The sequence below is a fragment of the Triturus cristatus genome, chromosome 6, assembly GCF_964204655.1.
Source record: "Triturus cristatus chromosome 6, aTriCri1.1, whole genome shotgun sequence".
NCBI lineage: Eukaryota > Metazoa > Chordata > Amphibia > Caudata > Salamandridae > Triturus > Triturus cristatus.
In genome coordinates, this window is record NC_140589.1 from 95,030,820 (window position 1) to 95,047,241 (window position 16,422).

General features: G+C 50.6%; 1 protein-coding gene across 1 annotated transcript in view; it reads right to left on the reverse strand.

Moving 5' to 3' along the window:
- LOC146813820 (calpain-1 catalytic subunit-like) overlaps positions 1-16,122 on the reverse strand; it is a 494,946-nt gene extending 478,824 nt beyond the window's left edge. The window contains exon 1 of the mRNA XM_085610274.1: positions 15,822-16,122. Within this exon, the coding sequence (XP_085466400.1) occupies positions 15,822-16,067 (246 nt within the window). The 5' untranslated portion in view covers positions 16,068-16,122. The remainder of the gene's footprint in view (positions 1-15,821) is intronic.
- Between the last annotated feature and the right edge of the window lie 300 nt (positions 16,123-16,422).

Below are 16,422 nucleotides of genomic sequence, written 5' to 3' on the forward strand. Positions count from 1 at the left end.
ACTCCGGGGCCCACGGTAGTCTTTCGAGGCTTGACTATATGCTAGTGCCGGCGGCTCAAGCTGGGATGATCGGGGAGGTGCGACATTTGGCACGCGGTATATCTGATCACTCCCCTCTTTTGTTACACCTAGATATCGCCTTGGGGGCGGAGGGGAGGGTGGCGCCGATCAACCCCTGGTACCTACGAAACCCCACGATTCGTGCAGACCTGGTTAAGTCCCTGGAACACTATTTTAATGACAACGTGGGGTCGGTGTCTTCCGCCATCTCCCTTTGGGAGGCCTTTAAGACGGTGCTCCGGGGCCAGGCTCTGTCTCTCATTTCCCATACCAAAAAATGCGAGGCGCAGGAGGTTGTTTGGCTAGAAAATGAGATCACCGAGTTGGAGATTGATATGGAGCAAGGGGTTACGGATGACAGACTGCATGTGCTGGAGCTTAAGCAGGCCGACTACAAGGCGCTGGTTACCGAATCTGCTAGGAGTATGAGCAGGGAGCAACAGGGGCGTTTGTACGATATGGGTGATAAGGCCGGGAAGTTGATTGCCTGGTTGGATAAGAAGGAGAGAGCGAGTCGAGTGCTGCCGGTGGTTGAGAGGGTGGATGGTGTGCGTGTGACGGACCCCGGTGATATTGTTGATTGCTTTGCGGAGTATTTTCACGGGGTCTACTCTCCGGTCTCAGAGCGATCGGAGGAAGACTCTCGACTGCTGCTTCGAGACATTGCTCTGCCTTCTCTATCTGATGAGGATAAATTATTGATGGATGCGGCCCCGTCGCCGGATGAGATTGCTTTGGCCATTCGCTCTATTGCCTCTGGTAAGGTCATGGGTCCTAATGGCCTTCCCATCGAATTATATAAGTTGCGCCCAGATACGATTGCGCCGTATCTCCGGGACATGTTCCTTGAGGCTCAGGCGGCGGGCTACCTCCCCCCTGACCAACGTCTTGCTACTATTGTTGTTATCCATAAGGAAGGGAAGCCGCGGGATCGGTGTACTTCTTACAGGCCTATCTCTTTGTTAAACGCGGAGCCCAAAATCCTTGCCAAGGTACTGGCCAATCGCCTGATCCGGGTTGTGGGCGACCTGATTCATCAGGATCAATCCGGTTTTATACCCCATCGCAATACCGCTTTGAACCTGCGGCGACTGCATGGCGTCCTCGCTCGCGCGCCATTCATCCGTGAGCCGGCCATTTTGGCGTCCCTGGACGCTACCATGGCATTTGACACCTTGGAATGGCCGTACATTTGGGCAGCATTGGCGAAGTTTGGGTTTGGCCCGGGGTTTATCGGTTGGGTGAAATTGCTTTATGACAACCCACTGGCACAGGTGGTGGTCAACGGACGGGTGTCGGCTCCCTTTGTTTTGGGTAGGGGCACCCGACAGGGATGTCCGCTGTCGCCTCTTCTCTTTGCGCTTTGTTTGGAGCCTCTTGCGGAGTGGCTGCGGTGGCACCCCTCGATGCGTGGCCTTAGATGGACGCCGGAATACGAGGATCGTGTCTCCCTATATGCGGACGATATCCTCTTGTATCTTGCATCTCCGCGCAAATCGCTTATTGTATTGGTGGATGTGTTGAGCTCCTTTGGTCGCAACTCCGGATTGGTCATTAACTGGGCTAAGTCTTGTGTGTACGTTCTCTCCGGGGAGGCCCCCCCCCCTTCCGCGGGGGTGCCCTATCCAGGTTGCGCAGTCGGGGTTCAAGTATTTGGGAATCTTTATAACCCTGGACCCGGTGGCCCGGTTTGAACGGGTTGGCGGCGGCTGCCGCTCTCGCCGCTCGGCCAGGCGGCATTGTTCAAAATGATGTCGCTGCCACGCTTTTTGTACGCCCTACAGAACACTATGGACATAGTGCCGGCCCGCTATTTTCGGGAGGTGGAGTGTCTTCAGCGTCGATTGTTTTGGGATGGACGGCCGCGGATTGCTCTTGCCAAACTAACCCTACCGTGGTATGATGGGGGGGTCGCTCTCCCTGACATTAAACGATATTATTGGGCCTCCCAGTTGGCTGCTGTCAATCACGGGATGTATGGGCCTGCTTTGAACCCGGCTTTTGAGATGGACAAATTGTTATTGCCAAGCGGGGATTATAATCGAGCACTATACTCGGGGTCCCTTGATGGGCGATTGACGGGCCCGACGCGGGTCGCGGTGCAGGTGTGGCATGCAGCAAATGCGGCGATGGGGTGGAGGGATCGCTTGACTCGGGCTACGCCATTGTACGCTTCCCAGCGTTTGGGTTATCTGTGTACTACGAAAGGCTTTGAGAAATGGGATATGATTGGTATCAGCAAGGTAGGGGATCTCTGGACGAAAGGGAAATTTAAGACGTTCGACATGCTGAAAACTGAATATCAGTTGAACGATAGGGAATACTTTCGGTATGCTCAGGTTCATCATGCCTTGTGTTCCGTGTTCCCGGACGTGGCGGCTATTCCAGAGTATTCCCCGTTGGAAGACAGAGTATTGGACGGCTATGTGCCGGATAGCACCATTTCGCTGATTTATAAGAAGCTTATCAATGATCGAATGGGTTTGCTGGCTTCATTGCGGGAGACATGGATTGCCGACGGTTTAGAACTGGACGACGAGGACTGGGTGTCAGCGGTGGCCTCCCCGAAAGAGGTGGCTATCCCGGCCCGCTTGCGTTTCGTCCAGCTTAAGATACTTCATAGAGTGTACGTCATGGGGCCTGGTTTGATGCGTATGGGGTATTCGGTGGATGGTCTGTGTAAGCGAGGCTGTGGACTACTGGGGACTTTCCTCCATATCCTGTGGGAGTGTCCAGAGGTGACTCGGTTTTGGTGTAGAGTGCATGCGGTGTTAGAAGAAGTCACGCATGTTGCCTTGTTGCCGGAGGCACGGAGATGTTTGCTGAATGTTTGGGAGCCGACTGATTACAATGTGACGCAGACGCAGTGGGTGACTCTGGGCTATATGGTAACGAAGCGTGACATTGCACAATTGTGGGGCTCCCAGAGGCCACCAACGGTCTCAGCGTGGAAGGAACACATGGACTGGTGTATGTTCAGAGAGAAAACGGTGTATGTGGCGAGAGGCAAGCCTGGGAAGTGGATTAAGGTGTGGGGTCCCTGGAACTCCTATCGTGGAGGTATTTGCGCCCCGCCCCAGACGCGTGAGATGGATGCTGTCCTGTCTCCCTAGCCCGCGCATTCCTATATGCTCCTGCGACATGCGAATTTGGTTTCTTCTGCCTTGCCCCCCCCCCCCCCCTCTGTCTACCCGGGTTGGTTTACTCCTTCGATACGAGGAGCACATGTTACTGCCATTAACCTCCTCTGCCTTGTGTGTGTGATGTTTTTCGTTTTTCAAAAATATGAAACCTTTCTTGCTTGTTTATGGACTGCGGCTGCGGCCGGCTGAGATGATTAGCACTCCAGTAGCTCTTTTGTTGCTTCATCGATGTGAATGTTAAGCTGTGCCTAGGTTTACACTGTGCATTAGCGGCCGGCCTGTGGGTTGTTGTCAGGGTGCAGGGACGGAGGAGATAGCTGAGGCGCAGCGTAGGCTTGAGCCCGACTAGAAACTACACTTCCCAGACTCCTCTTGTGAGTCGCGCGGGGCCTTTATAAGCTCCGCCTACCTGTAACGCGGGGCTTGTCACTTTGAGTACTTCCGGGTCTCAGACGGAGATCCCTTTGACTGGCCTCGTTGCTACGGAGCGAGAAGTTCGGCTCGGACCTCTCCACTTCCCGGATTCTTCACGGGCGTTTGGCCCGTGTTCACCACTGCCGCCCTTCCAGAGCGCGGCAAGGAACGGAAAAACCCTCGAGCCCAGCTGAGGTGAGCGCAGCTCCCTTTTTCGGAGAGAAGGGCGGGTGCGTGGTACTCACTCGCCTACCTGGTGGTGACGCGCTCTACGCGTTACTCGGCTCTATGGTTTTGTTGGCTACTGGATTATAAACCGCTACTCACCATTTGCATCGCGGTGACGACCGCACACCCCCCAACTTACCGCGAAAGCGCGGCTCTCTGTTCCCTTCCTCCCTACCCTCTCGGGAACGTGCTTCCCTACCGGGCCGTCTCCCCAAGGACACCCGGGAGACGCCGGTAGATGGGCATGCCGAGATTCATGAAGACTTCCTGGTGAGGTAACCAAGGAAGATCCCGTATTCCCTCACTGCAGATAAGTACTATTAACATTCCTACCATTTAGTACTGTACTGAGACGTTTGTTTCTTCAACCTGCAGACCTAAGGGAAAAGCAAGAACTGGCCAAAGTAAGTGTATAAACGGGGAGGGGAGCTAGAGAAGGGGGGTTAGGAGCAGAGCGCGCGTCTGATGTGTTGTGTGCTTCTGTCCCACCTGCAGGGCTTCTTGGGGTGGACCTTACCAGAGAATGAGTATCTAGCAAGGACCTCCCGTGCCTGAGCCTGCCAGCAGTAGATTATTTCGTTTTGGTTCTTTTCTCCCTTTTTACCCTTCCCCCTAGAAGGGTGACATACATGCGGTGTTTTATGAGCACGCAGGGGTGTCACCCCTGTGGGGAGAGGGCCTCTTAGCAACGCATCGTTCCTGCTGTACCCTGCTGACGGTGAGTCAAGACTCTTCCTTCGCGACAGAGTGACAAGCCCACGTTTTAGTACAGCCCGAACGATGGATACTAACACCGTACTTAGTTCGGTGTTAGAAATGATAACAGCCTTACGGCTGGAAGTAGACGCCTTTCGCGGGGAGAATCTAGACCTCCGCAATGAGATGAGCACAATGAGGAGAGAGGTCGCAGGGATATCTCGTCAGGGGACTAGCGATAAGCGAGGGTCCCAATACATCAAACCGTGGACACTACCACCACCCACTCAGCAAGGGATGGGAGGAGGAGCGACAGAAGGGAGTGCTAGTTCTTCGACAGTCCAGGTCCTCCATCCCCCATACCTGCCTCTGGCACCTCCCGAACGATATTATGGCGATCCAAAGAAATTTGGCATTTTCCTGGGGCAGTGCAAATTACACTTTCTATGTAAACCCGAGATCTTCCATAATGATCAAACCAAGACTGCATTCGTCATGTCCTATCTGGGTGGGAATGCTGCTAGTTGGTCCTTTCCCCTTATTGAAAGAAACGACCCGATCCTGAGAGATTTTGATACCTTCTGTGACGAGATGCGTAAACTATTTGATAGGAAGGCGCATCTCCTTTCCTTGGACCGAGAATTACTCACCTTAAAACAAGGAAGTCAAGACTTGCTTACATATATAACGACGTTTAACAGACTTGTGTCCGAAACAGACTGGCCTATTGAAAAACGGTCATCTCTGTATTACCAAGGATTGAGAAGTGAGCTAAAGGATGTGTTGGCCCAGGTAATACATTTACCCTCCGAATGTGACGAGCTAATAGATCTCACGGTACAGCTCGATCATCGACTCCTAGATAGAAAGGGGGATAAACAGCGCCCAGAGATCCGATTCTCAACGCCCCGCGCCCGCGTTCCCAATGAGAGTCCTACCCTTGGCACAGATGGAAGCGAACCCATGCAAATAGGAGGGATCAGAGGACCCCTGACCCCGGACGAAAGAGAGAAGAGAAGGAAGCAACGGCTCTGTCTCTATTGTGGGAAGCCTGGTCATTTCATCAAGGAATGCAAAGCAAGAGTCCGACTTCCGTCTCGAGACAGCAAGGGAGAACAGAAAGTGCCTGCGATGGCCTACTCCCCCGAATCACCGGAAAACTAGAAGGCCCAAACACGATTCAGACCCCTTGTTTGTGGCCCCATGAGAAGGAGGTCTGCCACGCGGCGGTCAACACCGTCCAGAACGCGGTTGCCCATATCAACATCTATGTGACCTTGGACGTTCCTGATATCGGCCTGAGATCGGTGCATGCGTTGCTGGACTCCGGCGCAACAGGCAACTTTATTGACCAAACATATGCGAGAGCCATAGGTCTACAAGGGGTGAAGAAGAAAATACCTGAGATGGTCAAGGCGGTGGACGGGTCTGAACTAACATCAGGGCCCATACGATATCATACACCTGCAATTCAGATGAGAATCGGAGCCCACCACCAAGAAGCCATTCGCTTTGATTTTATTGACGCACCCCAGTTTACACTGATATTAGGCATGCCTTGGCTCACGCTCCACGACCCCTTAATACAGTGGACCGCTCGGTCGGTTACGCTGAATTCTCCTTATTGTAAGGAGCATTGTACCCGAGTAACGGGACCATCACCACCGCTCACAACCAACCCCGCGGGGTTTCTGGCCAACAGTGAGGTACCAGCCAGCGTGAACTGTACGACAACTCTACCCCACGTATACCTCAAATACCAAAAGGTGTTCAGTGAACAAGAGGCGAACACCCTCCCGCCTCATCGGGAATATGATTGTGTCATTGACATTGAACCAGGAGCCAGCATTCCCTGTAGTCGCATATACGCCCTCACAGAAGCCGAAACGGAATATCTGCAGCAATATCTCAAAACCCTCATGGCCAATGGCTTCATAAGACATTCTACCTCACCAGCGTCATCTCCTCTTTTTTTTATACCAAAACGCGAGGGAGGATTGAGAGCGTGTATCGATTATAGAGCCCTCAACCGCATCACAAAGAAGAACAGATATCCTCTCCCCCTGATCCCGGTCCTGTTAGATCAATTGAAAGGGGCTACAGTGTTCACAAAATTGGACCTTCGGGGAGCATATCATTTGGTACGAGTGCGGCGGGGGGATGAATGGAAGACGGCCTTCAGAACCAAATTCGGCCTATATGAATATCAGGTGATGCCATTTGGTCTCTGTAACGCCCCCGCCGCCTTCCAGTACTTTATGGACGAGGTGTTGAGGGGCCTATTGGACGTCTCCTGCATCGTCTACATTGACGATATTTTAGTGTATTCCACCTCCTTGACGGACCATGTTACCCATGTTTCTGCGGTACTGGAGAGACTCCAACAACATTCTCTCTATGCGAAGCTCGAAAAATGCCTGTTTCATTCCCCAGAAGTGGAGTTCCTGGGGTATGTCATAGGCCCTAAGGGACTCTGTATGGATACTAAGAAGACCTTGGCCATTCGGGAATGGATGTCGCCGTCTTGTGTAAAGGCCCTGCAAAGCTTCTTGGGGTTTGCCAACTTTTATCGGCGCTTTATTCAGGACTTCTCGAAAATCATTCAGCCCATGACTCTTCTTTTGAAAAAAGGGGCGGCATTCCACTGGTCTCCTTTAGCAGAAAAGGCCTTTCAAGAGCTCAAACAACGCTTTGTCAGCGCCCCGGTATTGCGACATCCAGACGCCTCGCTGCCATTCATTCTTGAAACGGATGCCTCGTATTACGCCATAGGAGGTGTTTTGTCACAACGTCATCCTGGAACCGGACAACTCCATCCCGTCGCGTTCTATTCGAAGAAGCTGACTCCGTGCGAGATCAACTATACTATTTCGGACAAAGAGCTGTTAGCCATTAAAAGAGCCTGCGAAGAGTGGCGTCATCATCTGTTGGGAGCCAGACACACCGTGGAAATATACACGGACCATCGAAACCTACTCTTTTTGAAAAGTGCCCGAGCCCTGACACCTCGACAACTCCGATGGTCGCTATTTTTTGCGGACTTTGACTTCGTGATCAAGTACAGGCCCGGCCCCCAGAACGGAAAGGCAGACGCCTTGTCGCGACCCCCGGTGGCAGAACCCCTGGCTCCCCAAGAAGACGAAGAACCTCCTGGGATCCTGCAAAGGGCGTCCTTTCCCGAAGAGACAGTAGCAATACTGTCGTCTCACGACTTCTGTACCGAACTAAAGGAACACTCAGCCTCAGTCGATCCCCATACCTGGATCCAAGAAGCCCCCCACCAACGACATATAAAGGAGGGATACCTGTTCCATGAAAATAAAATCCTGTTGCCTACCGAGAACCTCCAACAACAGGCGTTGCAGTGGATCCACGACTCCCCCTTGGGAGGACATCCGGGAATACAGAAAACAGAACTGACTCTAGCCAGATATTTTTGGTGGGCATCATTACGAAAGGATGTAGCCGCATATGTGGCCCGATGCTCCATCTGTTCACAAGCTAAGGCGCAACACCAAAGACCCAGTGGATTGCTACGACCTATACCCACTCCACCAACACCATGGCACACTGTATCAATGGATTTTATAGTAGAGATGCCCATTAGTCAAGGGTATGACACCATCCTAGTAGTGATTGACCATTTAACCAAGATGGGGCACTTCTTGGCTCTTACCAAAGTACCAAATTCCAGCACCACAGCCATGGTCTTCCTACAAAACATTGTGAAATTGCACGGAGTGCCATCCGTCCTCATCACCGACAGGGGAACCCAATTTACATCCAAATTTTGGAAGCACCTGTGTGCCTGTATGAAGATCGATGCTCGTCTCTCTTCCAGCTATCATCCCCAGACGGATGGGAAAACGGAGAGACTTAACCAAACACTAGAGCAGTATCTCCGGTGCTTCACGCTTCAACATCAGGATGAATGGAGCAGCTTACTGTGGTCCGCCGAGTTTGCCTACAATAATACTACCCATTCCTCCTTAGGATGTTCCCCGTTTTACTGTCTCCAAGGGTTTCATCCCAACATGTTGCCTTTCGCTCAGCCCGGAACCTCCTCGCACCCTTCTATACAAGAACACCATGAGCACCTCAAACAGACCTTGGACGCAGCCACGAACCAGTTGAAAGAAGCTCAAGAGCGAGACAAGAAACAGGCAGACAAAAAGAGAAACCCTGAACCAGAATATCAAGTTGGAGACCGAGTGTGGCTTAGTACCAAACATTTAAGACTCAAGGGCAACACCCGCTTACAGCCGAAATACCTGGGCCCCTATCTGATTGCCAAAATCATTAACCCTGTCGCCATGAAACTCACACTGCCACCCCAGTGGCGAATACACCCAGTATTCCATGTCTCCTTACTCAAGCCCTGTCACCCAGACACAAGGGTCCCGGTCCGCCCCTCAGTCATCGAGGTAGAAGGAGAAGAGGAGTACGAAGTGCAGTGTATCCTAGATTCTAAAGTCATCAGGGGACGGGTATACTATTTAGTGGACTGGAAAGGGTACGGCCCCGAGGAGCGGTCCTGGGAACCCAAGTCCAATCTCCACTGCCCCTTGTTGTTGCGGCAGTTTCATTCCCGTCACCCCCTGAAGCCAGGCAGGCCGTCGAGACGCCGGACCTGGGGAGGGGGTACTGTCAGGGTGCAGGGACGGAGGAGATAGCTGAGGCGCAGCGTAGGCTTGAGCCCGACTAGAAACTACACTTCCCAGACTCCTCTTGTGAGTCGCGCGGGGCCTTTATAAGCTCCGCCTACCTGTAACGCGGGGCTTGTCACTTTGAGTACTTCCGGGTCTCAGACGGAGATCCCTTTGACTGGCCTCGTTGCTACGGAGCGAGAAGTTCGGCTCGGACCTCTCCACTTCCCGGATTCTTCACGGGCGTTTGGCCCGTGTTCACCACTGCCGCCCTTCCAGAGCGCGGCAAGGAACGGAAAAACCCTCGAGCCCAGCTGAGGTGAGCGCAGCTCCCTTTTTCGGAGAGAAGGGCGGGTGCGTGGTACTCACTCGCCTACCTGGTGGTGACGCGCTCTACGCGTTACTCGGCTCTATGGTTTTGTTGGCTACTGGATTATAAACCGCTACTCACCATTTGCATCGCGGTGACGACCGCACACCCCCCAACTTACCGCGAAAGCGCGGCTCTCTGTTCCCTTCCTCCCTACCCTCTCGGGAACGTGCTTCCCTACCGGGCCGTCTCCCCAAGGACACCCGGGAGACGCCGGTAGATGGGCATGCCGAGATTCATGAAGACTTCCTGGTGAGGTAACCAAGGAAGATCCCGTATTCCCTCACTGCAGATAAGTACTATTAACATTCCTACCATTTAGTACTGTACTGAGACGTTTGTTTCTTCAACCTGCAGACCTAAGGGAAAAGCAAGAACTGGCCAAAGTAAGTGTATAAACGGGGAGGGGAGCTAGAGAAGGGGGGTTAGGAGCAGAGCGCGCGTCTGATGTGTTGTGTGCTTCTGTCCCACCTGCAGGGCTTCTTGGGGTGGACCTTACCAGAGAATGAGTATCTAGCAAGGACCTCCCGTGCCTGAGCCTGCCAGCAGTAGATTATTTCGTTTTGGTTCTTTTCTCCCTTTTTACCCTTCCCCCTAGAAGGGTGACATACATGCGGTGTTTTATGAGCACGCAGGGGTGTCACCCCTGTGGGGAGAGGGCCTCTTAGCAACGCATCGTTCCTGCTGTACCCTGCTGACGGTGAGTCAAGACTCTTCCTTCGCGACAGTTGTAGGCCCATATTTGTATGTCTCTGAAACTGTAATAAAGGTTTTTCAAAAAAAAAAAAAAAACAGGCTATAACAAGCCTCAACGGGAGGTGTCATCTTGCGCTTGTGCGATCCCCCCCATTTTGTTTATTTATAGGGCGTTTTTAAAGTTCTGCTCAATGTGGTACATGTTCGTAATTGTTTTTTAATATAATAAATCATTCTTGAATATAAAAAATAAAAAAAAAAAACCCATCAGCATTGTTACAATACCATAGAAAATGAAGGGAGAAATCATATTACAAATGATAGTGGAATACAACCACCCTCCCTTCGCTAGAAAGCTAGTATTATTAGACTAATAGAAGGTCTCTAGGTTTGAATGGGGAACCCCATACCGTAAATATCAGCTTAGGTGAATCACATCACAGGATCAGCTTTGCTCTGTGCCTGGAAAAGTTCTTCTCCAGAATGTGTGTCTAATGCATGCAAACTGCAATATTAAAGGCGCTCGAGTTTCAGATATTTGCAGCTGTGTGCGTGTTATGGCTGGAGCGTGGGCCCATCAACCTGAATTCAAAAGCATACATTGTTTGTTGGCCCTGACTGTTTCTGCACACAATGTTCAGACCAAGGTCGCGGTGCACGTCTAGGGATGTGAACAACAGACCGTTCTCATGTGAAGAAAAGGCAGGCAAGCAGTTTTCATATAATAACATCGATCTACAGTGTCATGTGCAAAAGCAGCAAAAGTGGCAAGATGGCGTTTCTAACTTCTAAGACGCTTATGCTAACATAGCAATGTGTGCATCTAAAACTCCATCTCCACTACAGGAGATCATCTGGTGAAGATGGAATACACCAGGTGGTGCTACATTAATGGTTTTTATTAATTTTTTTTAAATTGTATTTATTCTTAAATAAATTTAAGAAAATTGTTTTAATTATGTTTTCTTTAACATTGTACCAATAATCAACCTTGAAAAAGTCCCCAGCACGGATGAAACTAAGCCTGGATGAAGTTTGCGGAGTTCTGCTGCCCAGAGCTCCACGAAGTGCCAAAAAAACACTGCTGCACTCCGTGGAGTTCCCCAACTTGCGAAGTGAGGTAAGTTGTGCTGCTCGTGCTGATTTTTAGCACTGGGAGTTTGTTCTGACCTGTAAAATCAGAGTGAACTGCACCATGATCAGCGCAAGAGAGAAGCTGCTTCTTTCTGCTGCTCAAGTAGATGTTCTACTGGAGTGGCAGCTTCCTCAACGTGAGCGGCAGATTTCTCAATGCAAGTGGTAGCGACCTGCGGGACCACTCGCATTGAGAAATCTTGCGGGGAGGTGATCTAGCAAGTGATCTTCCTTGCTTGTGAGCTTAATGTTGGCTAGAGGGAAAACTCAGCTTTGCGGAGCAGAGTGGGCGAAATTCCACAAACTCCGCCAGCGGAGCAGAGGTCACCACCCACCGCTAGCCGAAATATGTGTCGGCTGAAACTTTCCATGAAGCATTTCTAGCAACATCCCTCTAATTGCTTTTGAAAAATTGTAATCACAGTTCAGACATTGTGTGCTTCTCTGTAATATCAAGATCAAGCAAAAATATAATTAATCTCAATATCTGATGCATTGATGAAAATTATTTCATATCTTTTGATCACATAGGGGCACATGCATCAAGGTAGGCTTTTGCGATTCCTTAATTGCGCATATTAAGGAATCGCAATTAAGGAAATGCAAAAGCCTATGCATGTAGGAATCGCTAAGAAAATAGCGATTCCTAAATATTCCTTAATTGCGACTTGCAAATTGCAAGTCGCAATTAAGGAATGGCTTTCCATTCATTCCTATGGGCCTACAGGCCCATAGGAATGAATTGGAATTGGATGCGCAATTTGCGAGTACCAAATAGGTACTCTCAAATTGCGCATGCAATTTCAAGGGTGCAAGGGTGCCAAAAGGACACCCTGTTGCACCCCTGAAATTGTACTGTGCACCCATGTTGCGCACATACATGCCTCAAGGGCATATGTGTGTGTAACATGAAACATGCATTTTTCAAAGTTTTTGCAAATTACCGACCAGTTTAAATTTTTCGGTAATTTGCGGCCCCAAATAGCGAAATTGCTATTTCAAAGTACTTCTAGCATTGTATTTAAGGAATCGCAAATTGCGATTCCTTAAATGCAATCACAATTTGGGAAATTGAAAAAATTGCGATTACCGAAATTGCACATCTCAAAGACTTTCATGCATCGCAAAAGGCCATTTTGCGATCGCAAACGGCTGATTTTTGCGAATCGCACTGTTTGCGATCGCAAAATCCCTTGAAGCATGTGTCCAATAGTCTTTGTTGAGGGATGCCTGGCTGCCAAGATGATATCGCATATCTAGGGAGGAAGATTAAAGGCATTCAGCTTTTTCCCCTCAATCTACATGCATGAAGGTGGAGTGAGCGCAGATTCAAGTGCAGGGCCCTGCAGCTGTGAGAGGAGGTCCTCCTGAAGGGCCAGCCTGATCAGAGGACACATGATCCAGATACTAAACTCTTCTTGCACAGTCCAGATCGACAGATATGACTTGAGCCAAGGTGCTCCTGATTTTCTTGAGAACTTGAGGTAGGAGCGAAATATGCTGAAAGGAGTACAGGAGTCCCAGGTTCCAGTCTAAATGGAATGAGCAAGAGCTGTTTTGCAAACTTCCAATACACAGAAGTGCTGACACTGCATGTTTTGGGCAGTGGCAACTAATTCTAGCCAAGTTTCTCTCCATTTTCGGAGAGGACCTTGTGCCACCTCCGGATCTAGATGCCATTCCTGACCTGTAAGGCATCAACCGCTGAGTTTGTCTGCCCTGGCATTCAGATATCTCACCATGTGCTGCACAACCAGCCAGATGTCCTCACATTCCAGACCAATCCAGAGGCACAGGGCCTCTTGTCACAGGGTCAATGACACCACTCTGCCCAATCTCCTGCAGTGACTCGGCTCTCTTTGAAGCTCTTGAGTGCCGTGTCGGCCTTGTCGCCAAACAGGCAGGAGCCATCAAAGGGCATGTCCATTAGAGACAATTGGACATCTCCTGAAAACCCTGTGGTCCACGATCAGGCATGGGGACGTAGTGCCCCTGTAGAGGCCATGGCCCTGCCTAGTGAGTCAGTGGTGTCCAGTCCAGACCAAATTGTGAACTTTGATGCATCCCAGCCGTCAACCAATGCCTGGTTTAGAATGGCCAGGCCCTCTTCAGGAAACAGCTGCGCAACTGAATCCCACAAAGCATGGAAGTAGGGTCCCAAGCAACATCCAGTGTTTACTGACCGCAATGCCAGACTGGTGGTAGAGGATATTCTCTTCGTAAAGGCATTTAGAGTTTTGGATTCCCTATCCAAAGGGGTGATAGGGCAGGCACTTGGGTTGATCTTGGCTATTGAGGACTACACCACCAGGCTCCCAGGAGAGAGATGCTGAGAGAGGAAGAATGGGTTAATGTTGCTAATCATGTGCTTTCCTCCGTGGCAAGGCCCGAAGGAGAATTCAGTCAAGTCTGGAGAGCTGTCCAGGCCACTGGCATCACCCAACTCTCATACCAGTTTTCCTCCTGGTAGGAGTCATTCTTCAGGCGGCCTACACCATCTTCATCATCCTCTCCTTCTGGGAAAGAGGGCCTGTCCAGGGATGGCAAGTCTAGGTGGGTTTATGTGAATTGGCCAGTGTCAAAGTCAAGAGACATCGTCTCGGAGTCATAGAGGGGAATAGGTTCCTCTACAATCAGGTCCAGAGATGACTTTGGGTAGACTAGAAACAGGGAGGTTGGAGACACTGGGGTTGTTGTCAGCCTGGATCTAGGAGGCCCGGCTTGTGTGGAAGGCAAACCCACAGATGGATAGCTAGCAGCGGCATATCTCTGCTCCTTGGGCCCAAAAACGAAGTGCATGGTGTCATAGAACTCCTCAAGGTGGGGCAGGGATCACTCCAGCTCTGGGGAACTCAGGGAAGGGTAGAGGTGACCCAACACCGGCTCAGCATGTGGAGTGCTCGAACAGGGCCTAGTGCTCGAACAGGGCCTAGAAGCACACTTTTTACTAGGGGAAGTGGGAGAATGCTTCAACTTCATCTTCTTGTGCTTCTTGGACTTATCAGATGATGACGAAAATGACATGGAGTGGTATGACAATCGTCCATGGTGTCTGCTCTGAGAACGGGCCCCAGATCTGCCTTAGGATCCAGACTGGGATTGGCGCAGAGCCGCCTTCTCTCACATCACCAGAAGCTTCTTCACCCGCTTGCAAATATCCTCCAAATGCATGAACTTGCAGTCGGCACAGGCCTTTGGGCTGTGGTCCAACCCCGGGCACTACTGGCAAACCAAGTGTGGGTCAGAGACAGATCTGTGGTGTCTGTGACATTCCTGAAATAGGTTTTAACGCCGTGGGTTTGTTAGGAGACACGTCCCTAGATCAAAGCTAAAAAATGAGTTTACAAAAAGTCAAAACGAGAGGTCAAAAAATGACCACGGTAGCTCTCTGGATCCACGCTGTTGGTGCAGAAGGGAAGGGAGTGATGTAAGCACGCCAGAGTGGCACGTGTATAGGCACCCTGCATGTCACGTACAACACAGACACAGAACCGATCAATGCCAACTACCGGCGCACAGAGGTACTTCTGAAGATTTTACGAATCCACCCTGACATCTGGGGAATATTCTACAGTGAGGAATCTGTGGGTAGAAGTCTCTATCGGAAATTAACATGTAAACGGCCTTACAGCTTATTCTTTGGAGAACAACACAGATGCTTTCTTTTGCACCATGTAGGTTGTAGGAGTGCCTAATACGATGTAATGTAATCTTCTGCGATTGACTCAACTTGTTTCAAGAAAGATTTCTCATGTGCTGTCAGGTACATATTATATGCAATTTGTATTCTTTAAAAGTCAAATTCATTCAACATACTGAACAATTACTGATATAGCTCAAAAAGCACAACTTTCATTTACTGTAAAACTAAAGAAAGGAGGGAGTAGTAATCACCTTTCTATATACCCCTTAATGCTGCACCTCTGCCTTTCTTAGTGCTGTAAATGACAGTTGTTGCCATTACCCAATTTAATGGTATTCAATTTTCCAACCTCGGAAGAATGATAGGCCGAAAAGGGATGGACAGAATTCTAAGTTGTGGCCTACGGATCACCAGATGCGTCAGCAGTGAGCCTTTAACTATATGAACCCTACTATGGATGGAACCCCTGTGACGGAATGCTTTGGCGTCAGTTTCCCTGGGTGGACCACCCATCCCCTCCTCCCCACAACCTCCAATGGAAGGTCAGTCTCATTGAGCATTATTGCATTCTTCTTTTAGTGCATTTCTGCATTATTTCTTTAGCACCACTCAAGAAATGCCAGGAAAACTTGCAACCTTTTGGCAAAAATCTTCAATTTTCGGTAAAATGCGCCACTATGACACCATATGAAGAAACATTTGTAGTGCTTTGATACCCATTTGGGGGATTGGTTCAAAGAGGAGGAGGGGTATTTTTCCATGGCAGCTCCCATGAGTTCACCTGCACTTACCGACGGACGCTTCCACTGCACCCCCTTCACCAAGGGGGAGCTCGGACCCAGCTCCTTGAAGCCCAGTGAGGAGGCGGCGGCGGGGAAGTGGGGGTCCTCGAAGAGGGTGCCGCTCCCCAGACACTGCCGCTTCAGGCTCTCGCAGTCCTGCTCCAGGTGCTTGATGGCGTTGCTGTGCTCGCCGGCCCCGCCCGGCTTCGGACGATCGCTCTTCGGCTTAGCCTCGGTGCCGGGAGTCTCCGCCATGTTGTCACCGCTGAGGAGAGAGAAGAACGGAGAGTGGGCGCTTAACTCTGGAAGTGGCGGGCTCTGGCCACATGAGTGTGTATAAGAGGAGAAAAGATGCTAAGCAGATGCAAACTGACGTATGACAATCTGTGGGGAGGGGGGGGGGCAAACAAAGTCTTAACCACAGAACAGCAAACAAACAACTGTGCAGCGCCCCAAGGTGGTTATGCCTGCAGACAGGCTTCTAGGCGCCGCAGCTCTGATCTCCACCTCACAGCCTCAGGTTGGCTGTCACTCTGGCACCAAAGGGGCGTGTGTCACTATATCCTTCTCATCAATGGGACCGCAGGTAGTAATGGGCCAAAATAATGGA